This window comes from Acanthaster planci, linkage group LG07 (genome assembly GCF_054643075.1).
Source record: "Acanthaster planci isolate LZ-2023a linkage group LG07, COTS_SCS, whole genome shotgun sequence".
In the NCBI taxonomy this organism is placed as follows: Eukaryota; Metazoa; Echinodermata; class Asteroidea; order Valvatida; family Acanthasteridae; genus Acanthaster; species Acanthaster planci.
The window spans coordinates 13,998,654-14,026,205 of NC_141783.1; the positions used below are offsets into that span (position 1 = coordinate 13,998,654).

Consider the following 27,552-nt stretch of genomic DNA (forward strand, 5'->3'; position numbering starts at 1 on the left):
TTCATTGAGCTGTCTTTAATATTATACAGCGTCCATTGGGGTTGCATAGTAACAAATGTAAATTACAAATAGCACAAAAGGCCCTGTCAATAGAGGGTTTTTAGTCATGTGATGTTTGACGGTCGGCGTTCAATTTTAATACACAGATGTGCTCAGAAACGTGCACGCCTTCAAAGTCTCTCAACATTATGCTGTACATGAAATTGCCAACAGAAAAATGAAGATTCGAAATTGCACTCACTTCCACGGACATGGTATGTTTCTTGAAATGCCATTGCCCGTCATGTTACATCACCTAAAAAACCTCTATAAAAGACTGAATCAGCAAAAATGATACAAACTATGTTTAGAAAACAGAGGGTGCAACCTTTTACACGTTCTAGCCATCTTGATTGGTATCCCAGAAAGGCTTTAGGTTTGCCAAAGCCCAAACACCATGTCTTGGATTTAAGATATTAGAGTTAACAGTGAACAAATTTGATCAAGGGCTCTTCGCAGACTTGAAGTTGGTGTGAACATCTTCAGTTCAAACTAGGATCAGATGTTATCACGGCTGGATATGGTGCTGGCTCTCTGCCACAGCTCTAGCAAATGGCAGTGCATCCAATCTTGGGAGGCTGATGTTGAGAAGTCAGACAAACCAGTCCGACCAACATAAGAAATAGCAGAGTTGAATTGCAAGTTTATATTACTTGATCATCCTTGTTCACTGTTTTAACAGTAATTTTTTTTCTGCTCTTATTTCCTTTTAGACTCTCCATACACTACCTTGACTCTCAGGAAAAAAAAGACCGCAAGTCCAGCTGATGTACGACTGATGTGTTTGAGTGGTCTCAAACCTGTCTCTTGTAACTGGCAGAGAAAACCACACAAGCTGCAGGCAGCATGACGTAGTAGACTCGTTTCATGTGCAGCGCGTGCAATGACTTTCTCTGTGCTCACTCGGGTGTTAAAACGCCACTGCCGGTTACTTGTGGAAGTGTCCCACAGTGCAGTGCAAAAACATGGCAGCTTTTTATAGTTGAACAATGGGAAGGGCATCTGATACTCTGGCAAACAGTTCAGAAAACTCATTGCATGTAAGGGCAAGTTGGCTCCAGTCAAGAAAGTTACATGTAAGAAAGGCCACACAGTGTCTATAGATGTCCGTTGCCTTTGAACGTTTGAATTCATCTTACAAATTTAATGTTTGCATGACTTTTTGACCCATTTGGGCACAATGAGTAACCCGAGATCTGTCCCATTATTACCACATATTGTACATGCTCACTTGAACCTATGACAATATCACGGATAAGCAAGTGGGAAGAAATCGAACACATCGGTACAGTGTCTGTGATCTACTTTCAACTTAATCATAGCATCATCCCATGAGAGGAACTCGGCCGAGTATTAGCTCTTTGCACGCTGCCGCCATAGGCATGCAGAGCCTCGAACTGGCAGCTTGTACAATCGCGTCAGAGTCGCTTTGTCCAGTCGCATGGTAAAAGAACTAACGCAGCACGTGCAAAATTACACAAGCAACATAAACGGGAATCACTGAACTGGATATATCGAGGCTCTGCATGTCTATAGCAGCAGCGTGCAAAGAGCGAATAGGCATGGTGGATATCACTAACTTGTGTTTTGCACGTTAACTGTTGTAAACTATACTCTTGAATAGAGCCAACAGTCCATCGGTGTTACATGCCAGTGTAGCAAACAGCTTTCACACCAACGGCTTCAAGGTGTACATTATTTTAAGTGAAGTTTGGAGCTGACACTTGCCTATGTGGTGGAAAGCAGATTTACTGAAAGACAGACTTACATGAAATAGTAGTACATGTTTCAAGTGTATGAATCCTTTGAAGTATTTTATCATAATTAACATGGTAACTGGTAGCCATTGGTACTAGTGTAATGTCTTCTGGCATTTACAAATTTGAAGTAAGCTTGTATGATTTCCTTAGACACACAGTCTGTCAGAACTAGGAGTGGACATTAGGTAATGGGACAATACAGAAATGTTAACTTTGGCTGTTGATTTTGCCATCTGTCCTAGTACTCGGAACACAGTGACCCTATGATATTGTGATCTGAGCCCTTCTGGTCTGTGACCCCAATCAAGCCAATGTAACTCGCCACTAGCAACCTTTCCATTCAACCTGAATAAGTCGGTAAAAGCTTGCTCGGATGCAATGACAGAGCTGTGATTTTTTTTCACATGCATCTTTGGAACCAAAGTTGCCTCATTTGGCTAGTCTACCTTTGAAGAAGTCTCAACAGTGACCAGGAATGATGATGGAATGAGTGATGAAATAATGCAAATTACCTGCCAAACAAATAGAAATAGTTTGAAATCAATTTCAGTGATATTTCGATGTCAAATTACACCGAGCAGGTGTGACATGGACACAAAAAGTCACACTTTTGGAGTGTGAATTTATAGAATGACCCTCAAGCCCAATCGTACCTAACCGTGAACTGCCCCCTCTTTTGGTGCCAATATGAAATTCAACTGTACCACTTGGTAACTCCCGCAAAAATTCCAAACAGTGCTCTTGAAATTCAATCATTAATGCTGAATACAGAAACCAATCTTGCTGAAATTGCATTCAAGCAGATGCATGCATTCAGGAAAACGTGGTGTCATGTGCCATCATGATACATAGTTTTTTCAAAAGGTAGCTGCCATGTCACAAAATACTGTAAACCATCTTCACACAGGATACTGTCACTTCAAACAAAATTTCCGATTCCTCCAAATGTCAACATGCTGAGGTGAATGCCGTCTCCCGGTGGTTTGCACCAATCCCACTTTTACACCTAATTCAACACATCTCACTACTCTGTTTTCGGGTTAACTGCAAATCTCCTAAGGTTCCTCAGGGCCATTGTGGTCATTTATGCATCCAGTCTCAACTTCCACAGTCACTTGGCCTATTTCTGATCATGCTTGGTACCAGTATGCTACACTCACAGGAACCGATTCTTTAGCAGATAAAGAGTGACTGTTATGAACACAGACGGACCAAGCTGTCTGTACAGTCAACCCTGGTTAATATGGGACCTTGCCAATATATTTGCGGCATCCAAATTTTGGAGCACACCAGCTGTCCCATCGAAGCACTGAGCCGAGTTAATCTTAATCAGGAGTTAGTCTTTACCAAGTTTGAATTGACATGAGTCAATTGTATTTTCATGCACACTCTGAATACTTGAGCAACTGAAGTCAGGTATTAAAAAAAAAAAAAAAAAAGGAACGTTAAGGCTTAAATAAAAGATAACTGGAATTAGACCTGGGCATGAGTGGGACACAATTTTGCCTGTTAGTCAGTCGAAATGCCGTGTATTCTTTGCTTCGCCGTATGAACAGCTATTTCGTCTATGTACACATGTGTCTCTTCATAAATACGTACTTACATTAATTTTACATGCAAAGTGTACATACATAGGAAACTACACAATGGTCAGCCGTCAAGTATTGTATACACGGAACAAGAACTTCAAATGAGGCTAATAATTTCGGCAGTTTTCGACCAAAAATATATATCAAACATGCTCCCCCGCCATTCATAGAATACAAAGAATCATTCTGTCATTATTTTGTTTCAATTAGTACAAATATATAAGTGTACGTATTTGGTTTGTCATGTCGTATATGTACAAAATACAAGAATCTACAGGAGTAATGAAAAGGAAGGGAAAGAAAAAATCAGGTATCTTGAACATTCCCCAGCTCAATTTGAGACAAATTCAAATTAGGAGATAAACTTGTAGATATATTTCAAAGAAAATATGTTATTGTCAGGGTGGAAAAAAAATTTCAAAACAAAAAGCATTTCTTCAAATAAAAAGTGTACTTTTCACAAGATTATTCTCCTTCAACAATTTGTTTCCCCCTCAAAGCTTCCCTTCCTCAAAAATTCGTCAACTCTCGTATATATCAGCTCTGCGATTGACCTTTAAATTGCAACTTTTTTTTCCAGTTTCTTCATATTAACAATAAACAGAACAGCATTATTTATAAATGTGGATCAAATGTTCCTATCGCTGGAAACAATGTAAACCGTTGCCCGATTGGTCCAAACCTTTGGGAAGACTTGAGGCTCTCCAATCATCATAGCAGTTTCACAGAGCCGGCCGGTAGCGCACTGTTGCATATTCTGTAGTACCTCAGGTCGTTGATGAGTCTCGCCAGATTTTGGGTGAAGGATGGAAGATCCTGAGGATTAAAACGTTTTCATTTTAAAGTCCTCTGAAAGTAAGTCAGGGTGAAGAAATACATACTACAAAATATCACTCAGTTGTCTGTAGCACTAAATACTAAACAGCACTATACCAAGCACTCCATGCAAAGGCACCACAGTATCATATTTTGGTGAGGTTTAAAAAGAGGGTAGTTTTTATGCCGATATCTTCTACCCTTGTACCACTCAAAACAGTCCTGCCTACTTCTGTGCTATCTGAACGTGTAAGAGTTAAAGGTCATTTGAGGGGCGACAACCCAACATGACGTAAACGTGAAATTTAGACATCACACTTAAATTTTTTGGGAGGGGGAAATCAAGCTATCAGAAAGCGAGACAATATTTTCCAAAATTAAAACTCATTTATTTTAGTGTTTCACGCGGAAAATGTTAGCATGACACTGTCCTCTGATTTACTAGTGTCCGCAAGATTTGGCATTAATTTTTTCGCCCTGCCCAAGTGTATTTTAACACTGTAGGCTCAGTGTATGCCCCCGAAGGCTTGTGAAAAAAACCACAAGTGTACTCAGGTGGGACTTGAACCCACAACCTCCTGCTTACTAGTGCAGACGTCTTAACCGCTCGACCACCGAGCTTGCCGGTGTCGGCTGGCTGGTTCGAATCAGATGTAGCAGCGGGTAGCGCGAACAACTATTTCAAGGATGGATTTGCGCCGGGGAGATGTAAATTAATTTTGGATTTTTGTTTGCTTTTTTGCCCTGCCCGACGTGTACCCAAGTACACTTTTTGGTTTTTTCACAAGCCTTCCGGGGAAACACTGAGCATACAGTGTTAAAATACACTTTGGGCAGGGCCCAAAAAATCCAAAATTAATTTACATCTCCCTGGCGTAAATCCATCCTTGAAATAAGATCTGGCATAAATATTTGTTGATATATTCTGGTCAAGCAACGTTTCTCGTCCCACCTGGTCTTTCTTGTAATTGCACTCGAGTGTCTGCCGCTGGTTCCCGTCCAGCCCGTCAAAGCTCTGCAGGAACTGCAGCAGGAACGTCCCAAAGAAATTGTGGAAGTCCACTGCCGCCATGTTGTAGACGGTGACCACAATCTCCTCCTGCAGCAGGTCATGTGACTTGTGCAGCATGACTTGCAGGAAGACATTGAGGAACGAGTACAACATCAGATCCCGAAAGATTTTCTTCAGGTTAGGGGGACAAAGAGAAAGAGAGACAGAGAGAGACGAACAGTTTAAAAACCAACTTATAAAAATGTCAGGGATATCGACAGGCATCCACTGGCCAACGAACCTGGCTTACTGAAATTTTGCAGCATTCACAATGCCACTCTTATGCAATGATTTATTCCTGATTGTACATACAACAGAATTGGACCAAAAAAAAAAACCTGCTACCAGAGAATTCCAAAATCGTATCGTTAATTTGCCATAAACCACTTTGAGCACAAGGTACCAGCACCCTTCCGGTGTACAGTAGTAATGATGGAAGCATCGTGCCATGTGCTCTTGAAAATGATTGTCTAGTGGTGGTGGTTCCGAAAGAACCGGATCCAGTATGCCTGCGTGGGATTCAAACATTGCCTAGCCACGCGGGTACTGGGCCGACACGAGAAATTAATCTTTCAAAATCTGTTCAGATGATTTGGCTTACTTTATGGTACAGTTTGTACTTGGCATTGAGCGTCTCTAGTGACTCCAGATTCTGCTTGAAGATGTCGATGTCTGGCTGTAGAAATGACTGGCCAAATGCCTGAAATAAACCAAACCCCCAAATCAGTGAATGATTGCTTGCCATCAGAACAGACCAGATGCTAGAATACAAAATAAATACTAAATAAATACTAAATGTAAATGAAAATGAAATGAAGAAGAATATACAAGAATAGACCCCGCTTTAAGAGTTATATAGCAAATGTGCACTTTCAGGGAAACCCTTTCGTCAATCAAGATTGATATTTCTCCAAATGTTGGCAGCCCGTAAGAAAGTAGGTAATACGAGAGGTGTCTGTACCCCAAAATGTGCAACGTCATGATAACTGGCTCGTCAAACAAAGAAGGGGAATTTTCATCCAAAATTCACTTCTGTCCTGGATCCTACCTACCTGCATGATTGCTACAAACTGCTGTTCATTCTCCACGGTCTCCGTACCCGACTGCAGCTTTGTCAAGACCGACACCGAGAAGAAGTAACGCCACTTGCTGTGTAGCAACTCAAACAGGAGCTTGTACAGTGCCGGCTTGATGTCCGGTGATGCTCTCTGAGAAAAATGGGAAACCAACAACTGCAGACTTTGGCTTTATCCAAGTTTAAAGGTACAACCACACAACTAAACGAGGGGGAAATCAACACCGCACAACTGACAGGAAGTGAATCCTCAATGATGCATGTTACGATCCCAGTTGATCCGAATCCTTTTGTGTCTCCCTGAAAAGGTACGTGTGGAATTTAGGCACGTTCCAAAAACCTATAAAAGACTCCGTAGTCATTGATTTCGCTCTCAGTCAGTGCCTATATGCTTTTAGCATGTGCGTTTCGAAATAGCCGGCGTTGGGTCAGCACCTCCTTGTCGTCTACGCCCCGATTACTGCCGCACCGTGGCCAAGGCTGACACCGCTGAGGGACCGTGGACCCTGGAGTGTCGTGGCTCCATGTGGAAGCTGAATCTCGGGGATCGACACTGACCTGCCTGTCTGAACTGGGCTGTTATGGCGCGGAGTGCGGAGGTGCTTGGCCCGACGACCGCGCCCTTTTAGCCATGGCACTGACTGGGCGGGGCCTAATTTTCTTCTGTTCTCTTGTTGGCTCCTTAAGGTAATCATACTCGGCCGAATATAATTTGCCTCTTCGCATATTAACTTGTTTTGCCGGCTTGCTAATTTTCAGTGTAATTAATTCTGCTTGGCTGTGCTAATGTAAATAATTTCCTTTTATGCTTTTGACTGTTCAAATTCACGATGCCTTTGCATGGGAAGTTTAAGTTGCAGCAAACCACTAGATTTACTTTGTTTTAATTTACTGCTTTGCTGATTCAAGTTAATAATTAAATGTTATTCCAAATTAGTTCCTTTATTGTCCTTTGCTCGTATGTTTTAGTGTCCTGATTCCCGTCTTTTGATTTTTCTTCTGCCGTGCATTCTCCGCACGTAACAATGCATCTGCTCAGTGCACACCTGTTGAGGGCGCTAGACAATCCCACTGACGTTCCCCAAACACTATCGCAATAGACTTATCCAATGTGATGCCATTGATGCGGTTAGTATCACACTCATGTGTATTCAAACTAGTGCATCAGGCAAGTCACAGCACCCCTACTGGTTCAGAACAAATGGAAACTTCAGGGGCTGATTTCATGAAACACTGAGACATGTCTAGAGAAGGGTATCTTGGTTTATCTTACAACTCGTCTTAGGATCAATTTCACTAAACTTGAGAATGCATTCAACAAGTCTTCTTCACAAATTCTTCCTAACTTAAAATTGGTCTGAGGGTTTTCTTATCTCATTAATGCATCCAGTAATTGACGAAGTGAAAGACAAATATTGTCCTCGAGCTATAAATGTAACAGTTTTGTGGGATGAAAACTAGCTGCAGAAACAGACTTGAAAAGTATTACCATTTACAATCAGGCAGTTTTAAACAAAACGCACAAAAAAATAACAGTACAGGAAAACCTATTCGTCATTTTAAAATGGAATTACCAAAATGACTGAAAGCATACACGAGTTAACTGTTGCCACACGTTCGTATTTTGGCTTTCCCTATATTTTCCACAACTGTTTTTGTGAAAGGGTACAACAAAACATGAAACAGCCACCAAATTTCTAGTTATGACCCATCTTTCTTAAAACGGGATTGGTGAAATCGATTTTGGAACCCTTCTTAGCAAAGATCAATCTTAGACTTGGGGACTCACCTTAAGCCCTAAAAACCGTTGCATAATAAAGATGAGATTCATGAAATCGGCCCCAGGTATCCCTTCTCCACAAGCGTGTCTACAAGGTATGACTTCTCATTCGGGTCGCCAAATTAAATTGGTGCAAGAAATGCAAGTGCCCACATAGAGCAATCATTTTGACATTTCCATCGCTGGGGACCTCGACATACAGATCCAATGAGATCCCAGATGACCACTTTGTGCCACTTATTCTCCCAGCAGCACAAGAAAAACACGGGCATACCTGGGCAACAATCGGGTAGATGTGATCCATACAGATGCCGATGATGGTGGGCAGGAAAGCCTTGAAGGCTGACCCTGGTTCCTGGACAATGATCTCCAGAATCTGAAGAAACCTGCAGAGGAGAGCCCAATAACAGGAGCTGATAAGATGCTAGACATCAGGAATCATCTCAAAGCTTGTCCCGGACAAGTTGCGGACAAGTTGAGGGTGGAGTCGCTTAGTTCCGGAAGAATTTTCATTAGCAACTTGTCGACCGTGAACGACTGTTTTTGAGAATTTTGAGATGACTCCTACAGGTTTTCATGCAGCTCTGATCAATTTTTCCTGGCTCACTTTCAAATTGACTTATCCACCAGAACAGATTCTCTTGCTCATAAGCAGCGACAGACTACAGCTCATGGTTTGAATGCATGGGAGACAATTTGGAATGCAGTGCAAAGAATTCAAACAAGCCCAGACCGTTTGCAAACGCAAGTTGTTTAAGATCTACAGGGGAGAAACAGTACGGTACACTTACTTTTCTACGACACCTCTTCCTTTATTTCCCTCTTCAAGAATTGTTTCTGTTAATCTCTCTCTGCAATACAAACAAAAATAAACATGGAGATTTGAGACTTATTTCAAAAGTTACGAATTGACAGACGCAATCACTCTAATGAAATAATGCCGACGTTGCCAGCACTGATATAAAAATGCAACAGCAAATGAGCCGCAGAAAAAGTAGTTTTCCCTCCCCAGCATCTGGTAGTTTGGTGAGTGGGGAATCGGAGCCAACTGACGGGACTATTCCTGAACCAAACCCCCATGCATTGGGTCCCCCGTACCTTGTGAATAAATCCAGGAAGATGGTGATGGTGTGCTGGATGGCCGGTATGCCCATCTGGACGCGAAGACTCTGGAATGTGGCCAGGTAGAACCCCATCATGTCATTGATGACGTCTGACAAGACAAAACAAACTATATTTGCCTCAGAAACAAGGTCCAACACCAGCAGGAGAATATTCAAAGTGGATTTGGTCGGAATGCTTTGCCAGTTTTGTACGCGTCCTTACTGGTGCTGACCGGATCATTTCATAACAATTTCCTCAATGATTCTCAAAATGATTCTCGAATTTAAAAGTTTGTTCGTCAGGACTAGCCTAGCTACTTTTCAGATCTCTGCGAGGTAAAGTATGGCTAAAAGGATTATGGGCAGGTGTGCGGCCTGTCTTTTTGTGACGTGATCTAATCCTCGGGACAGTTTTTCAAGCTCATTTTTATACAAAGACCCCAAACCTGTAGACTAAAGGTGAGAAAAGCAGTCTGTATGCTGTAAAATCTAAGTCTCTTACACACTACAGAATGCATGCTAGGGATTTCTGTCTGTCCATGAGCAAAATTTAAGCACATCTTGTGTGAAGGTTAGGGGACCTGACCAAGCTGATCGGAGTCAGTGTATGGCCGTACCGATGGGACAGACCTTGTGTGTGCATATGTGACCTGTCACGACAAAATGAGAGTAAAGTCGCATCTCATCTCTTTCTTATTTTGAGGGTTTAAAGTTATATTGAAGTGGAGGTCAATTTTGGGGTTTTGTAATATTTGAAAAGAGTAACCCGTCTCCCATTTAATTCCAAATGTTTTGTAGAATCACATATTTAAAAATGTCATTTTCTCAGCAATTTTGACAATAGCATTATGCATGCCTGGTCTGAAATGTTGAAACAATGTCGGGAACAAAGACGCAAAAAAGACCTTACACCTTTAGTGTTCCATGTACATGCAATCAGAATGCTCTTTTTCTGCTGAATTCAACAATACCAATATCCGAGTTTTTGAAAATTCTGACTTTCACCTCATTTTGTGGTGACAGGTCACATGTTGCTGCTCTTGAATGACCTCCAGTGCCTTCATTTTGGTCATGCATTGTTGGAATACCAAACTAGCTCACTGAATCCCTGCTGAAAGGGGAGTCTTCAATTTCTGTCACTAGAGGGCTGCACAACGCATGGAACGGACATGGCACAAGAGCAACTTTTACCCGATTGCTGGATGTAGATTGGGAACAGATAGAGGGCGACGTCGATGGAGTCCTGTAAGGAGTTGTGACAGATCTGCTTGGTCTTGGATACCTCCCCTGCAATGGACTCCACCTGGTCTGACAGCAACTGTAACGCTCTTCTGATCGTTGGCTTGGCTGTGAATAAAAAAGAATATATCACAGATATGTATTAGCCACAGTGCATTTAACGAATACAAAAATATAACCTGCGCTCAAGCAAGCACATTTTCCAGTGCAAAAACTATATTCTCACACCAGTTAAAAAACAAACTGGACATCACCTGAAGCCTGTGATAGCTAAAACCGATGATCTAAGTCTCAGAGTTTTTCCGGTAAGGGGAGGGGTTTCTTTCCTTTTTCTTCAAGTGCCACATTCAGTGAAATTTCAACACAATCAGAAAGCCTGTTATGATTGTCCAGAGCCTGTAACTAGTCAAGGTTATGACCTTACACCGAAGTACTAAAAAGTGAACAGTCTGGAGCTCAAGTATATTGATATGACAGGGTTGAAAAGTATTTCTGTTTAAGAAAGGGCAATTTTCAAATTAGACCCATAACGCTGACAGCCGCTGGACATAGGGAGCAAAATGATTTACTTCATTTGGGCTACACAAAAGAAAACGGGCCACTGTAACTGGGATGGGGGGGGTGGGTTGAGGTTGCTCATTCAGTACTGATGCATCAAGCAAAAACACACAACACCCCACCTCTCTCCTGTAAACTCTTGTCCTTGGCAAGCTGGGAGACAGTCTTCAGCGAGCAGAACTCTTTGGTCAGCCGCTGGATGAACTCAGCGTGGTGCTCGGACCGCAGCACCCACTGCTGGTCCGACTCGGGAACGTTGGGCCAGGGCAGGATCAAGATGTTGGATAAGCCCCTACAAACTAATAGCTGAACCTTAAACGAAAATGATGCATGGAGCAAGTCATTTGTAAGTTACAATGGTAAAACAGGTGACACTAACCCATTCCAACTTTAATTCTCTGCACTTACAGTCTTGCCCTATCACATGATGTGGAGCAAACGTGGATGTGACCCAATCCCATTAAATGAGTCTTAAGGCAATTCTTCAGTTCTTCTGTTTTAAGTTTTAGCATCTGAAAGAGCAAACTTTGTTTGACATATCCATTCAGTTTCAGGGTGGGAATTTACGTTTAATTTGAAAATGATTAGAAAGCTGTCCCATACCGTTTAAACATTTAGCCAACACTTTACAGAGGCCGCCGCCTGCCTCGGTGTTTTCATGTATGCATAATTATATAGTTCAACAATGCACACGGTCCAACCAATGTAAAACTGTAGATTGATGTCTGGGCATTAAAAACAAGCACTGTTTGTTTTAGAATCCACTTTTTTCTCAAAAAGTACATGGATGCCAAAAGGGAAAAAAACAGTATTTAACAGGCATTGTTTACAATAAAAATGAACGCCAGATTGAGTCAATCAAAATGTCAAACCTCTATTAACCACTTGCTGCCGGGTGTAATTTGAAGTTGCATGACGTAAAACCGGGTGATTTTCAATATTTTTTCCATTTTCAACATTCTTAAAAAAAAAATCATAACTTCATTTAACGGACGTTTACACCCACACGAATGACTGTATGGTGGCTACTCTAATCTGACAGACAACATCTATTGATGCCCGAGTATTTCAGCCAGGCCTGCTGCCTTGTAAAAAGAGTTCAGATTGTGCGGTGTTATGTAAGTTTCTTTTGTTCCCGAAACCAGCACAGTGCACTGCTGGCGTCTTTTCAATAGGGGCCAGGTTAAAGAGCAGCGGTATTGTATCGCTCATCACTGGAGTGCTGCAGCGCTTTTGTCCCCGGTGGTAATCCGTTTGTGCTGAATGCCACAAACAGCGGTATAATCTTTCAAAACAATGATGGATTTCCTCCGCTATTGACAGCTGAAAAAATGTTGGCAATTCCCAGCAGCGTGTCTTTATTTCAGAGTTACAAGGGCCAGCTCTTTTGTCCGATTTCGGGCTCCCTGGTTTCATGTATCAAGCCTATGTGCTCGAAACCGGGCTCCCCAGCAGCATATGGTTAAAAGGGATGGTTCTGTTTAAATGTTTGGGAAAATCTGTAATTGTGATTTGGAACTTTTTTCGTCCTTAATTCAGTTGGGCTTACCAATGAAAATTAGCATAATTTGGCAGAAAGAAAATGATAGTTCCTGTTGCTTTCCATTGTGCTAGGTTTGTTCAACAACCTGTCCACTAAGACGAGGCTCTGGTGGCTTGTGACTCATTCCATTAGACCGAGTGTCGGATTAAGCGTGATCAAAACCAGAGTGAGCGCTCTTCTTGCAAATAAGGATCAAGTTCTAACATGAAGTCTTGGCTGCCTTTGGAGCGATAAATATGGAACAAATTCACAGCTTGTTTACAAATGAATCCCGTGACATTTCAATGATCATTCTTGATGGCCCCCTTTAATGGCAGAAAGCACTGCGCTGGGTTTTGTATGGACAGCAAAGCCGTGTTTGTTTCACACGGAACTAGATCACAGTCAGTGATCCATCGTTGGTTTACAGACAACAAAACTCACATGGTGGATGGTGGGAACCAGCGTTAGGATCACTGATTGAGATCCAGATCCGTGGGAAACAAACAGGCCCCCAAATGTCACAGAACAGTAGCTGCGTACAATAGTTACTGCACTGCTTAACACCCTTGGCATATGTAAATAACCACTGGCGGGGGCCACAGCAAATGACCAGTGACAGCACTACCCCGGTTACCAGAATTGTCCACATTCTACCCATCTTTAAACTGGGTAGCCTTTTGGGTGATGGTGGATAAATTTCCTATCTCTTCACCTCATCCTGTAGCCCTGTTAAGGACCCACCGCTGACATCCTTGAATAACATCTGTACTGAGGAAAGCTCAATGAGAAATGTCGGTCTGACAGTTGTGGCTACAGACAGGAACAGGTGGGCAGCTGAGACGAGAATCTTCTCGGGAACCTGGGAGAAATCAGTGGAATCAATGAATATCACAAGTAACACAGCTGCACCTGGCCCATTATCCCACCAAGCCAAACCACACAAAAGACGGCGACACTAGCAGCATATTCTATGAAATCAAGGCAAAAGCAAAATCAACAAACCATGGAATACTGTCCAGGTCCACAGCTGCACTCAAGTATGAGCTCCGATTTCCACGTGTCAACGGTCACACCGCTGACCTCCGACCCCCACTGCCTTACCTGTTTGGCTAGTAGCGGCGTGACGGCATTGATGATGTTGGTGACCAGCGGCACAAACTTATCGTGGTGTTGGCTGTTCCTCTGGACCTCGCCGTAGAACTGAGATATCCAGTGTGTGAACGCCTGCAGGGCAGCTAGGGCCTGGGCGTGGCTGGAAACAGGGCAGAGAATTACAACATCAGCAACTTTCTATTCCTCGAGAGAAAGCAAATTTCATGAACTTGGTACTTCTCAAGTGAGGGCAGCAATGGGCTCCTTCCGTTTCTAAAGTTTGGAACATTGTTTCTAAGTTCACCGACCATGTGACTGTAGAACCAGAGAAGTATACAAAGTCATCACTCTTGTGGAGAGCTCAAGAACGAAATCAAAAAAGACTGGCGCCAACAACTCACACATCAATGAAGTCTGCCTTGAGTACGGTAGGGATAGCTGTCTTAACTTTATACAACTTCATCTTAGTCCCGTAGACTGTCACCTGACAAAACCTGCAAGTGAGAGAAAATAATCAGTTTCATTCTTCACTAGTCAAACCATTTCTATATAGCACAGAATGTTGGAAGTAAATCAATTATCAATACTTTGTGCAAGTTTTCACATTTTCATCAAAGCGTTCTCACAGTCAAGGAAAAAAGCACGTAATCGAGTTTCGCCCATATAACAACAAACAAAATGCTGTTGCATCAAGTTTTCCCTGACAAAGAGGAATTATGAAAACACAAACTCTTGCTTTGAACATACTTGTCAATTAATGAAAGTGCATCATCAAATCGCTCAGATAACCTCTCAGCGATGAAGTGATCAGCTAGTCTTCCCAGTGCCTGGAACAAGGAGCTGAGGTCACGCAATGTACAGTGTAGTCTCCTACACTCATGCTCAGCTGTGATGTTTAACCTTTGACCTGTGTGAATAAATTAAGCACAGTTTACAGGCATGACTCCTTAACCCTAACCCCCCAAGGGTTGCTGGCCTTCCCCATTCACACAAAGTTAAAAACCCATATGGGACTTTGTGCACAGAGGCTGTTGGACTTTGTTTTCCTGAGGCGTGCCAAACCCAATGCAAAAGCCAGCTGTTATGGGCCTACCAGACCTATCCCCACAGAATTAAACACTTTACTACTGTTTAATTCTGTGTGGTTGGGGAAGGTTAGGGTCAATTGATGTCTACAATACATTTCAGTGATACAAATAGCATGTTATTCAGTAATGGGTACTTCCAGAAATTAGGGCTCCAAAAGTGTGAAATGTTCAAGTCCCTGTTACATCTGACCTTTGTTAATTGACTTGCATTAATTCATCACTGTTGGAAATTAGAAAATGTGTTCTGAACTTACAAAATCACAAGTCAGATGTAACAGCGACACACACAAAAATGGACCCCTAATTTCTGGAATGACCCTAATGAAACTAGAGGGAGAAGCTCTGTAGCACTGGGGCTAAAAGTGAATAGTACAGAAATTTTAAAAGGCTCACCAAAACGGTCGGCAAGCTTTCGGACCTTGCTCTTTCAGGGTAGCTCTCTGTGTTCTGTACATGCTAGAACAACCCCTGGAGGGACGTTGTGATCTGAAAACTTGGAACTATTTTGGTGAGCGCTGCTTTTTTAAATTTTCTGTACCGTTCACATAGAATTTATTCATTTTGATTCATTGCATTGTAGCTCTTTTAAAAATAGTATACCCAAGGCATTGTTGTAAAACAGTTTTCCAACATAAAAACTTCGCATTACAAACTTCCAGTAAATCAAGAAAGAGCCGAGAATGATGCATTTCTCAAAGGAATGAAAACCTGCAAGGGATATCTCTAGAAGTACCCTTATAAATGTATATAGAGCAAGAAATCTCATCAACATTTCAATCAGTAGGCTCAAGTATAATGGTAAGAGATATCAACTAGAATTTCTAGAAAGATGGTGCAAACTGAAATCATAGATTACAAACTCTTTCAACCGAACAAATTTCTTTGGATTTATGGAGAAAAAAGCGAGCCTACCCTCTGGTGTCTCTGTGATGAACTGACCGAGTCCCAGGTAAATGTCCAAATATTCCTGAAACGGTGGATACTGGAGGGACAAAATTTGGATAGTTAAGCCAGCATTTTTTGTTTATTGGATTACAAACATAGCATGAAATTTTGCAGAAACGGAGTATGGTAGAAAATAAAACTCTACAGTTCCATTTTTCTCTGCAATTAACTTATCTTGGGTCAGAGGTGAAAAAAAATAGAATTTAGTCCGTATTTTTTTACACTAAAAGAACCGTCAGGTATAAAATGTCAAATGATAAATTTTGTTTTCTCCTAAATTGCATTATTTAAAGTGTGTAGGTTTATAACACAACTAACCAAAACTGTCGGCCTTATATTTCTCTGTGGCTATTTCCCCATTGCATTCCTCACTTCATGCACTTCCACATGCACAACCACAGATATCAAACACAGACCCAGTTACAGGAAGTCACTTCCTGTGAACAACCTGTGGGTGCCATCTCAGTGTGTACAAACACCTCCGTCGATTGAACTGCCACAGGACTCTCAGTGTGTACAAACACCTCCGTTGATTGAATTGCCACAGGACTGTATGCATTTGCATACTATCCCCCCCCCGACATGTTTCAAAGCTCCTTAGCACACTTTGCTATGACCACACTGAATCCAACAAAACGCACAATTCAAACACAACGTAGTTGCTAAGAGGACAAATACTCGATCCAACACCATCCCACGAGTACAATAAGGTGCTTTTACTATACTGATTGACAGACCAATTATTCAACCAAAATTGTCTGTGTTTGGACATAGTTTTACTCAGCTGCCGTAGGATTCATTTAATACCAATTCCTTTGAACATTTCATGTCAAAAAGAGGGTTGAATTTGACACTAACCTAACTGAAGGCTACAATGTACTACTTAGGTGTAACATATAGCATACAATGCTGCGACTTGTAAGAGGACATGACCTTATTGTTCTCTGAAGCCATCAAATACAACAGGTAAGACAATGTACTATACAGTGCTGTGGCACTATGAATGCATGGCTTCGTTGTTCTCTGTACGAGTAACAGTGGAAGTGCCCTAGTCAGAAGTAATATGTAGGGCTAGGTCCTTCAGGCTCAGACCACTACGTGGCATATATACGTAGCAGGGGGGTGGGTTAAGTCCCTCAATTTTGCAGAATTTAAATGTAGGATGATGATACGAATATCGTGTGCACAATTTTGAAAACAAACAAATTTGTTTCAAGAACAGTGTCTGTAAGTTACCCTTCATGCCCATTCAACCCCACTCCAGCAACTTACCAATACTCTGAAAGCCTCCGTGGGTAGGAGCTCTGCTACCTTCGCGATGATCTCTAGACACTGCCTCAAGAAATTCTGCCACTCTGTCTCTGACTGAGAAAAAAAACGAAGAAACAAAACCACAATGAATGCTACCAGCTTCTAAAGAATGTGCTGTTGAACGCAGCAGACTGGATTGATGACTAGGAAAAATTTTTATCTCCATAGAAAATTTGTTATCATGTAAGTATTTACAAAATATCTTCCGAAACGGCTTGTGTAGCAAATTGTCCACACATGCTCAGTTCCCTGCATTACGTGGTCTGTTGCTCTGAAAAATCTCTCGCGCAAGCTGGGCACAGTTAACTCACATCATCATTGAGAATCTCGTCGTCTATTTCCTCCAGCTGTGATTGGTTGCAGCGGAACTGCAACTTGTGCAGAATCTCAGTGATTAGTGACACCAACGCGTCTTTGTATCTGTAAAAGAAACAAAACTACTTTAAATAGCAAAGCCCCCATGTTCAAATTAAGTGATTTCGTAAACAGCTATAAATAGCGACGAAATAAATGAGTAGGCCAAAAAAATAAAAAAATCAAGGCATCAAGGCATGACCTAAACTTCACGTTCAGCTTCAGCAATGCAGGTTGTAATACCAGTCGTCATAACTCTTTCTGTGAGGAAATTCCTTGTTGACCATACATCGGAAATCCATCTTGAATCATTCTTCGAGTGAATTTCACTGAACACGCTGAAGGGGCCGGTTTCATTCAACAACAAGGTCAAATGTTCAGCCTCCCACCTGTCTATGTGTACAAGGCTGTTTGAGTTGGCGCCTCTTGAGGTACTGGTCTTGTCCAACAGGTAGTCGATGAAGATGGCCCAGATGTCCAGACAGCTGAAGTAGCCTTCATGGGATGGCTAGGAGAAAATTGACATTTGGGAACAGGTGTAATTTGGAGGGATATCTTCTGACACTGCAGACTACAAATTGGGAAAATAGATTCTTGAACAGTTCCGTGGATGTGAGACGTCTCGAGCGCAAATCAAATAACAGACATCACCAATCACGTTTCTGCTTCATTGGGGCAAACACTGGTATTATAGGTGATTCCTAATGCAGAGCTCCACCAAGATGTTGCCACAGAGAGGCCATTTGCTTGCGGTGCATTGTGGGAAATGGCTGACAAATTCCAGTCACTAATTGTTCTCAATGTATGTTCAGATAGAAGATTCTGATATGACTTTTTGAGTATCCATGTTAGTTACTCCAGACGGTGTTTTCTGTGAGGCCCAGAATGTCCCCGTCTATCAAACAAGTCCTCAAATTGTCTACAGCGGTAAGCTTGAACAGTGGGTTCCCTGGCAATCTTATGGTGGCGCACTGTACTGTGAATTGCCTGAATTAAAAGTGACTACATGTAGGTGCAGAGACCTAGTGGAACTCAAAAACATGTCAAGAATCTGATATGAGACTATGCTGAGAACTTCTCTGAGATGTAAAAAAAAAACAACTAGAATTGACTAGGATTAGAGATTCTACTGCTCTGAACACTACGCAAAACAACTACACAAATAATAAAATGAATGCAACTATTTCAAATCTGGAGGAGCAACTCAATTTCTTTTTTTTACCTGCTGGAATGTGTACTTGAAGAGTAGTGTGAGGAACTCCAGAACAGGAAAGTGAGTGTTGGATTCAAACCGTCTGAGATGAATGCTGACAAACAGCTGAAGGAACTCAGTAAACTTCTCCACGTATCTTCAAACAGAATCAAATCTTCAGGTTAACAAACAGTGATGGGATAAATAAATGTGTTTTTCTCGCATCTATGGAAAAAATTCCAGGAATAATTAAAGCCAGGAAGAAATGTAAGTACGTTTCTGAAAAAGCAACTGTTTCAACAGAGAGGAAAATACCACTACTCCAATCAGGGCAAATGCCCAATGCCGCCATAAAACTGTATAATATACAGAGTCTTATTTCACAAAAATGTAAAAAATAGGAGTGGAAAAATGTGTACATGTTAGCAAATATCCACACTTACTTCTTTTTTTATAGACTGTCATTGACTCTAGGTTTTTCAGCAAAGCACACAAATGTATTGATGCATTCAACAGACCCATGCATTTGGCAGCTTTATAAGATTATCAGGAATCAACACCAACTCACCTCTCGTCAAGTTCCGACATCTTATTGCCAACAGACTGTTCCGTGTTATCCTTCGTCACCCTCTGCAGCAGCTGGAAGGCTTGCTGGAACATCTTCAATAGGTACTCCTCAAAGTCTGTTGGCACGCAGTTCTTGGCCATGATCTCGTTGATGCAGCTCATGGCCAGCACGCCCAGCGACGAGCTGCCGCTGCTGCTGAAGCTGCTGCTGCCGCTGTTGTTGGGGTCCTTGTGGGCCAGCGGCGAGGCGCTGCCGCCCAAGCCCTGCACCGACTGGATGTCGCAGCCAAAGTTGGCAAAGTGGAAGATGGTGGTCAGGAGGTTGGGCGTGATGTTGCCCGAGAGCGGGATCCAGGAGAAGAGGTGGCAGAGGCAGTCCAGGCAGAGCAGGCTGACCTGCTCGCTCTCCTGGTCCAGAGGGGGAAGGGGCAGCACATTCTGCTTGCTGACTGGCGTGGCCTTGAACATGCTACGGATAATGCTGCTACCTGAGATGTCAAAGTTGAGAAAACGCAAAGTTGAGCACAGTCTGAAATGTGGAATGTCCTGTCCTTAAAGTTATAGGAGAGTTCAAAGTACGTTTTCACAAGGAAATAAGCATTCTTGCACAAGTAACTACGCAGGTAGAGTAGCATTTCTGAAGAGGAACATTTGCTTTTGTTACATGTATCAAGTCAAGTGATTTCACTTTAAATGCTGTTACCTTTCTTTCGTGTTGTTTGAGCCAAAATACAACAACATGTTTCCATGTACACAGTAAAAGAAAAATATAGGGATAAAATAGCCTGTACATCCCAATTAGCAATGGCATTTTCCACCAACCTGATTGGAGTGGTGAGGAGCCATAAGCGATATGACTAGGGCTGCCATCGTTAGAGTCTCCATGGGTGGGAGACGGTGGTGGAGTAGCGGTGGTCACCAACTGCCGATGCTTGTCTAATATCGTCTCAAGAATATCTGCAAACAGGACCCACAAATGAATCAGGTGGTCTAAATGTCTTCCACGCCCAAACAGATCATTTGAATTTTGTGGATTTGAATTTGACTGAACAGAGAAGTGGATGGCTCATTTGGTCCAGAATTCAGGAGATCAAATGCAAATGTCATATTGGACATTCTTCTTTTGTTCTGCTTGAACCAAATGGGATGGACTCCACTCAATAACAGTGATTCTCACATGGTGGTAAAGTGAAATTCTCCCTCGAGTGGCAAGCCTTGGGTGCATTTCTGTTGCACGGACGCATTCGTGGTGGGAACACAAGTGGATGGTACTGCTCAATTTTCGTTCAAAAACAAAATCAGCGGCAGGCACTGAACACTGTTTCAAAAACGGACCAAATATTTGGCCAACACAACCCAATTTGTGCCCACCAAAGTTCACTCACTTAGCTCTTCTGAGCAATAAGTAAAGCATCCTCGATAGTTTAAGCACACATCACATGGAATCAGTTTGTAATTCAGACCTTTTCTGACCATCACAACACCCCACAAGACCCTCACAAAACCAACAAAAACTTCCACTCTGAGTTCCAAGTCACAGACTTTTCAAATGAACGGCACCAAAAGCGTTCCTTTGTCACTGTTCACCTCATTACTTGTGGCTGGTCTTGTGACTGGCCACGGACTCAACCACAACTCAACACGGAATACTGACGTGTTACAATACTGAGTATGGTGGGTATCTGGTCCAGCAGCAGTCTCTGCAGTTGCTCCTTCCTGGCCACGCTCAGGTCCTCCCGGGGTGAGGCAAGCTCCTCGGAGGTCGTCTGCAGCATCCTGAGGCCGAGGGTCACCATCTGGGGCTGATGGATCAGCTGGAAAGATCAACCAGAAATCAGCTTCACCTTTTGCACGTTGAACCTTAAAATTCCTTCACAAAAGTCTCTTCCCCTGGGCAGGATGCCGAGTCAAACCTAAAGCATTCTTGCTGTGAAACCCCCGGCATATTTACTGTATATGTACTTAGATTTAAGAGAAGCATTCAGTTCAATGTGCAGCACTATAGAAAGGTCCTTGCTACCCTTAATCATTCCAACGCTTCCAAACCTTCTGAGGGATTTTAAAGGATTTTTGCGGAAGAAACGTATGTGTAATGATTTAGAAAGAATAGCACAGTTGATAAAATGGAGCTAACTTTCCACCATCACCTAGATTTACATGTAATTCTAGCAAAAATTTCAGTAGGATATCGGATCTTCAATGCTTTGTTTATCAATCTATTCTGGGTATCTCCAAATACAATCAAAGTTTATCACTTCCTATACTGCTCTCGTCACTGCTCCAAATCCACTGGCCACTCAATCCTACCTGAATAATATTTGAAAAAAAGTCCGGGTAGAAGTGGGGCCAGTCTAGTCTCCCGATGCACACAATGACCTTGATGAGTTTGTTGCAGATGAAGGGCGGCACCAGCTTGTGGTGAGACAGTAAGAACTTGGACAAGCTGGATCGTATCTCCATCTTGTCCTGTGCCTCCACCCCCAGCCACTGCCTGTTTATCAAGTTCTGAGGATGACAGTCAGGAGAGGAACGAGACAAAAGAAGAGTTCAACATCATCCCAAAAGGGTTTTTTTTTTAACCCTAACTCCCTAGGGTGTGTGCAAAATCATATTAAAATTGGAGGATTCAGGGCTGTTAGGGTTAAAATTTGAAAATCTCAAATGGATGTTTGGATGACTTCCTGGTACTATTTTATGGGAGATGTTGTGCCATTTCTCAATACAGTGGCAAGTAAAGGTCATTTTTTTTTATATGCATGAGTAGATGCAAAATCTAATTCTGTGCATCCATGCTGAAGCAGACAGGGATGTTTCCCTGGTCATCTGACATCCGTAAAATTAACGGGGAGTGGGGAATGAGCACTTGACACCATCTTCTATGGCAGCATAGTTCAGAGCAGACAGTACTGAACAATATGCAACACTCTTTACGGCAGAACAACACTGATAAACGGCTCTCATGAAAAAGGGCACTTGGGGGGGAAGGGGCAATTTTTAAATTGTTAGGGGAACGAGTGATACCCTTCCAATTACCCATGGATGCTAAGCCACTGTAACAAATTTCAAACAGGGGCATCCCCCCAAAAAAGGTTCACGGTGTTGTTTTCCATGCTATGCATTTTTAACTTTTAGATTTTTGTCATGTTTACACTTTGTGTTTATATGATTTTAGGTAATATTTCCTGAATGTCTACATTTTTTTCAATTTGAATGCTTCCATAGAGCCAGGATGACTTTCCCTGTGGACTCCATTGACATTTGAATGACTTCTATCGACCCTTGATCTTCCAAACAAATGTATGTAAGCGTGATCTTTTGAATTTGTTCCAGACAAAATCAGTGGGAGATTCACTGACCCTTTCTACGAGCAACAACCAATGCCTTTATTTTTAGTGTCTAGTTCCGTGAGGCTTTACTGACCTTTTCTGTGACTTTCAAATGGCCTTTCCAAAAGCCTGAACGGTATTCTTCTGAGTTGCCCACTGGGCAGAATGTACCCCCAGATATTTGCTAACATACCTCAAAGACGCTGAGCGCGTACATCATGACATACTCATTGTGGGTGTGAGCCAAGAAGTAGAAGCAGTGTCTCCAGGAGCCACTCTGTGCGCTGAAATTGTTCAACAACTCCTCTGCAGCCAACGAAAAACACGTCCACGATAAATGTCAACGCCCGAGGCATTTTTGCTAGAAACCCTTCCAAAATCTTCCAAACCTTCCACTGTACAGGAGGCCCACGCCAAACTAATTATCCATTAACCATGACCACCCCAAATCCCCCAAAATCCATTCTCCCTTTTGGCAGGATTCTGATGGGCTCGGGCCAGAAGGCCTAAGGCGACCTCAATGTTAACAGAGAAGGATGAGCTAGGTCCAGGAGGCCTGAAGCACTGCCAGAGCATTCAGTTTTGTCATGTCATTAACCCTAACACCCCAATGGTTGCTGGCCCTAACCTTCCCCATTCACACGAAGTTAAACACCCATATGGGAATTTGTGCACAGAGGCTGTTTGGACTTTGTTTTTCTGAGGTATGCCAAACCCAATGCAAAAGCCAGCTGTTATGGGCCTACCAGACCTATCCCCACAGAATTAAACACTTTACTACTGTTTAATTCTGTGTGGTTGGGGAAGGTTAAGGTTAAAGTCATGGCAACGGCACTGATGACCTTCATGTGAGCTGTGCGAGCTGTAAGAGGTCCATTTTAAACAGAGACCATTATACCAGTGCTGGACTTTTCAGCAAGAAATGTGGATTGCACAAGTAGTATTGGATGTGATGGATTTGGTCCAATGCTTAGTTACAGACACTTGGGAGTTTCGGTTAGACTTCCTGGAAAAGCTGCAGGGTTCTACATTCCTCATTGCTGCAAAACACCTCCTAACACTCCCAAGGATGTAAGTGGTCTAGGGTTAAGCCAGAACTATAAGTTATCTCGCTGTTTGAGAAGCTGAAGCAATTTTACATTTTAGTTGGCTGAAAATTTTCGAAATTCTACATTTGTCACCAAACTCAACCATGGAACCATCACACAACAGACATAATTTCACACTTTGTTTAAAATTGTAGGCACTTTTGGAAAAATGAGAAATTTACAAATCAAATGTGTCTTATTTGAAATACGGGTAATCCAGCAATTAGGGGTCCATTTTTGGTGTCCCTGTCACATCTGACGTATGATTTTGTGAGTTCAGAACACATTTTCTAATTTTCAAGAGTGATGAATCAATGCAAATTATCTTCTAAACAAATAGTTATAGTTTGAAATCAATTACAATGATATTTCTATGTCAAATAACAGAGGTCAGATGTAACAGGGACACAAAAACGTCCCACTTTCGGACCCCTAATTTCTGTAATTACCGTACATATATATTGTCAGCATTTTGACAACAGATGCATATGTCTTTTCAAGCACCACAACAGGAGCGGACCCAATGTGTGACAGGACTAACAATTTCAGTGTTAAAAAAAACAAAATTATAAATCAAGAACAACAGAATGCACACAATCATAAACAGGTTGTGTCACAGAGAGACAACCGAACCCACAAAATATAAAGTTTACAAGCAGACTGCACTAACAGCAAATCTTTCTGAGAAGAAGCAGGAAATCTAGTCTGCAATTAAATACACGTCGGTAAATACACGTACACATCAAAGGGCTGAACAGGAGGAAACAGATGGGCAATGTTACACAATAGCATTTCTGTATTTTTCTGCCTCTGAAATACAGCTATATCCAAAAGATCTGGGCCCAATTTCATGGAGCCCAGTTTCATGTTTAACAGTCGGCAGAAAAGTTGTACTTCCTATAGTAGAATATTTTGCTTACCGTAAACACGATTTCATGGCTTTGCGTAGTGTGTTTGTGTTTACCCATGCGTGTGCACATAGAGATTTCCATTACTACATCGCTGGGCTAAACAAAGTTTCCCTCCTAGGTAAGTGTACCTTTTGCCGTGTTTACTGCATTCGGCCTCTATGAAGTACGCGGCGCCATGAAAATGGGTCCTGGCTGCAGCCAGGAGTGACACACATGTAAGTGGGAGTTGGCATTAGCCACTTGGCATTGACCTCCATTGACACACATGCTGTTTCCAGCTGTAGCCAGGACTTCTGGCCAGGGTCTACTTTGCATCAGGGGCTGACGTTCAGTCAAGAATAGAGTCCTCTCAAGAAGGTCTAATGGTCAGAGCATACTAACCTATTTCTCGCTTCCGTTGATTAACTGTTGCTAGGGAGAAGAACTCATTCATCAGGCTCTCCAAAGCTCGGAGGGACGACTCATTCGAGGCCTAAAGAAACAAACCAAAATGTCTTGGACTTAGAAATAATGTAACATCTGAAAAGCATGAACAAAACTGACACCACGTGACCACAGGAGAGTATGATCTGAAAGTAGGCCTACACACTTTCTTTGCCAGATAGTTTTGGTCTCGTGGAAGGAGTTCCATACATGGACATCACTCAACACCATGTGCACGAACCTATGGGACTGGCCTGAAAAATTCTCCATTTTTAAGTAACTGCTTCAATATTTCCTTGCTAAATTTGACTTTTTAGAACATGTTACCACTTTCCGATTGCTAGTAAATCACTGCAAGGGAAACTTAGCGATGTCCATATATACTCAGTTCCTATATTGTTGTAGTAACTCTATTACTGCAGTTTCAGAAATTTTTAATTTTGCCTTGCCAGTAAGTTCCCAATTGGCAATATTTACCAAGGTAATCAATAAATAATGGCCTGAGGATACAATTTATTAAAACAGAATGACAAATTCTGCATGTTTCCATAAGTTTTGATTACTTGAAATTTTTCAATTAATTTGAAAATTTTCCTTTACCATGTCAGTCATTACCTACCATCTATCTCTTTAACAATTATTTTTAACGCTGCCCTACCCTTGGATATCCATGGTTTGGTTCACATGTCACTTCCGAAATGGTCAAAGGCATCTAAAGACATATTTTTACTGCAAAAATGTCTGGGGGTCAAAATAAGGGCTTCTTGCTGAAAGACTTTAAAAGACATTAAAATAGCCTTGTATTGATTATACTTTTTTTACGTCGGCATTAATGTCTCAGATTTTTTGCTTATCTAATACAGCTTCAATATTTTTGCAAGGGATATTTAGAATTTCGAACATTAATTTTGAACAAATTAAGACTGGGGTAAAAAAGTTCTGATGAAACAAATGAAGTCATTCCTTGCGGGATTAATAAGTGTAAGGTGATGCAATGCAACTGTCCCCATCGCTCGGCGTTGGGCATCTGTATGGAGGAGACTTGACAAATGGAGTCAATTACAGGTAAAATGGAACATTATCACAAAATGAGGTTATTTTGTTTCCTCTGAAAACTAAATCATTCTGTTTATCTTTATTCATTCATAAACAAAGTGCTTTAAAGGTTATCGTAGAAACCATTCTTCAATACCGCAATAGTAGAGATTCCACTTCCGGCTGCACACATGTATGGTGCGCACACTGATTTCCTGAGCAACCACTAACAAACTTTTATGAATCAAGTTAAAAAGTAAGAGTTAAACAACAGCAAGGATGGGATAATTCAGGGAGGCGAGCAGGCAATCTTTATTTCAATCGGGAAATGTGATAACTACTGCGATAAGAGTAACTAAACATCCTATAGTAATGACACAAATCTTTATCCAATCAAACTTTATCCAATTTCAGGATGAATTCAAGCCTGCTGCTAGGAGATGCTCATAAAGGCAGCTATTCCTTTGGCATGGCCATGAACATGGCTGACCATTCTGACTGCACCGACTTGGGCCAGAGAGCTAAAATCTATATCATGATGTATGTACATGGAGTGCTCTGCCATTTTACTCCGTATTAATTTCGTTCACTTTTATTTTTAACAAGATTGATATCGTTTTTATCATAGGCCCTAAATACTAAAATAATGGAACTATGGAATGATCTAACCTTAGCAATCTTGTCAAACCCCACCCACCACCTACGCCCACCCTTAATGCCATTCATTAGCATTACTTCAACCTTCCTGCATTCCCAACATTGTGCGTGCCAACCTGTCCGTATATTGTACCTGCCCGCTTCAAGCTCGCATATGCCATCCAGTTCCGTGTCAAAATCTTACCATCTTCCGGTATCGTTTAACGGCGACTCTCCGTCTGTCTGGGCACTGTACGTCTGTGAATGCGTTGCTTTAGCCTTCAAAGACCTTTTGCGACTTTCAAACCAAAATTTGGTGGTTCTACGGGCAAATTCTCAGCTCATTTTGCCAGGTTTGCTGCTGACTTCTTCGCAACCAACGTGTGATGCAACGTAGTGCGCATGACCATGTAGACCGCCCTCCGCCGTTTTTTTTGAGTACTTGCTCGATGCGTGGATCGCTCGTGCGAATGTGGAATCACGTGCCTCAGCTGCGGTCAAGGGCAAGCTAGTGATTGGTCAGTAGTAGTAGAAGTTGCCTTCTACCCAAGCAAATATGGAACAGGATATTCATTAGCCGTGAGAGGTCCTGTTTGATGTGTTTCGCAAGTGTCACTCTTTTGCCACTTATTTCACAGAAAACATTGCAACGGAATAACACGATGACACGAATGTAGATTTCAGAGTATCAACACAATCCTCCAATCTCAAAGATTCGTTTCAGTGCAGTGCACTTTGGAGTGCCCCCCATTTGAAATCCTTGAATAATGTCCGTTGTAACGCAGCTGCAAATTATTCTCTTGTTGAGGCCCCCTTGAAAATATCTGTGCACCCCGGGTCCTCCCGGAAATTTAGCATTAGTTACGCCCCTGTTCCGCTGTCTATTTGTTTGCAGACTAAATCAGTAAAGTTTTGTGTGTGTTTTTCATCGAGCACATTCATCCATTCATCTGTATTTGAAAAACAAACAAACAAACAACAAAACTTTACCCACTTGATGACACTTGTCAAGGTGTTGTTTCCAAACCATGCAAACCCCAGAATAGAGT

At 42.0% G+C, this 27,552-nt stretch overlaps 2 protein-coding genes across 5 annotated transcripts in view; one reads left to right on the forward strand and one right to left on the reverse strand.

Annotated features, from left to right (window-relative positions):
* LOC110980870 (meiosis inhibitor protein 1-like) overlaps positions 1-2,010 on the forward strand; it is a 33,360-nt gene extending 31,350 nt beyond the window's left edge. For all 4 annotated transcript variants that reach the window (XM_087139139.1, XM_087139137.1, XM_087139136.1 and 1 more), the window contains exon 32: positions 753-2,010. The gene's annotated coding sequence lies outside the window, so the exon portion shown is untranslated. The remainder of the gene's footprint in view (positions 1-752) is intronic.
* On the reverse strand, positions 1-26,933 carry xpo6 (exportin 6). Its single transcript, XM_022237909.2, has 25 exons — positions 26,709-26,933; positions 24,791-24,881; positions 22,604-22,716; positions 21,392-21,589; positions 20,739-20,898; positions 19,907-20,041; positions 19,086-19,572; positions 18,548-18,674; positions 17,715-17,833; positions 17,283-17,391; positions 16,933-17,025; positions 15,628-15,697; positions 14,375-14,534; positions 14,029-14,121; positions 13,637-13,787; positions 13,248-13,394; positions 11,133-11,322; positions 10,405-10,560; positions 9,209-9,323; positions 8,902-8,961; positions 8,385-8,496; positions 6,308-6,463; positions 5,857-5,955; positions 5,157-5,387; positions 1-4,204 (listed from the first exon to the last, which is right to left on the reverse strand). Exons 1-25 carry the CDS (start codon positions 26,709-26,711, stop codon positions 4,100-4,102), a joined length of 3,480 nt encoding a protein of 1,159 aa, XP_022093601.2. The 5' UTR covers positions 26,712-26,933; the 3' UTR covers positions 1-4,099.
* Between the last annotated feature and the right edge of the window lie 619 nt (positions 26,934-27,552).

Coding starts and splice junctions, on each gene's coding strand:
- xpo6 (XM_022237909.2), bottom strand. Junction 14,122..14,374: donor GCACTTTCATTAATTGACAA/GTATGTTCAAAG, acceptor TCTCACTTGCAG/GTTTTGTCAGGTGACAGTCT. Junction 6,464..8,384: donor TCTACCCGATTGTTGCCCAG/GTATGCCCGTGT, acceptor CATTTTTCTCAG/AGAGCATCACCGGACATCAA.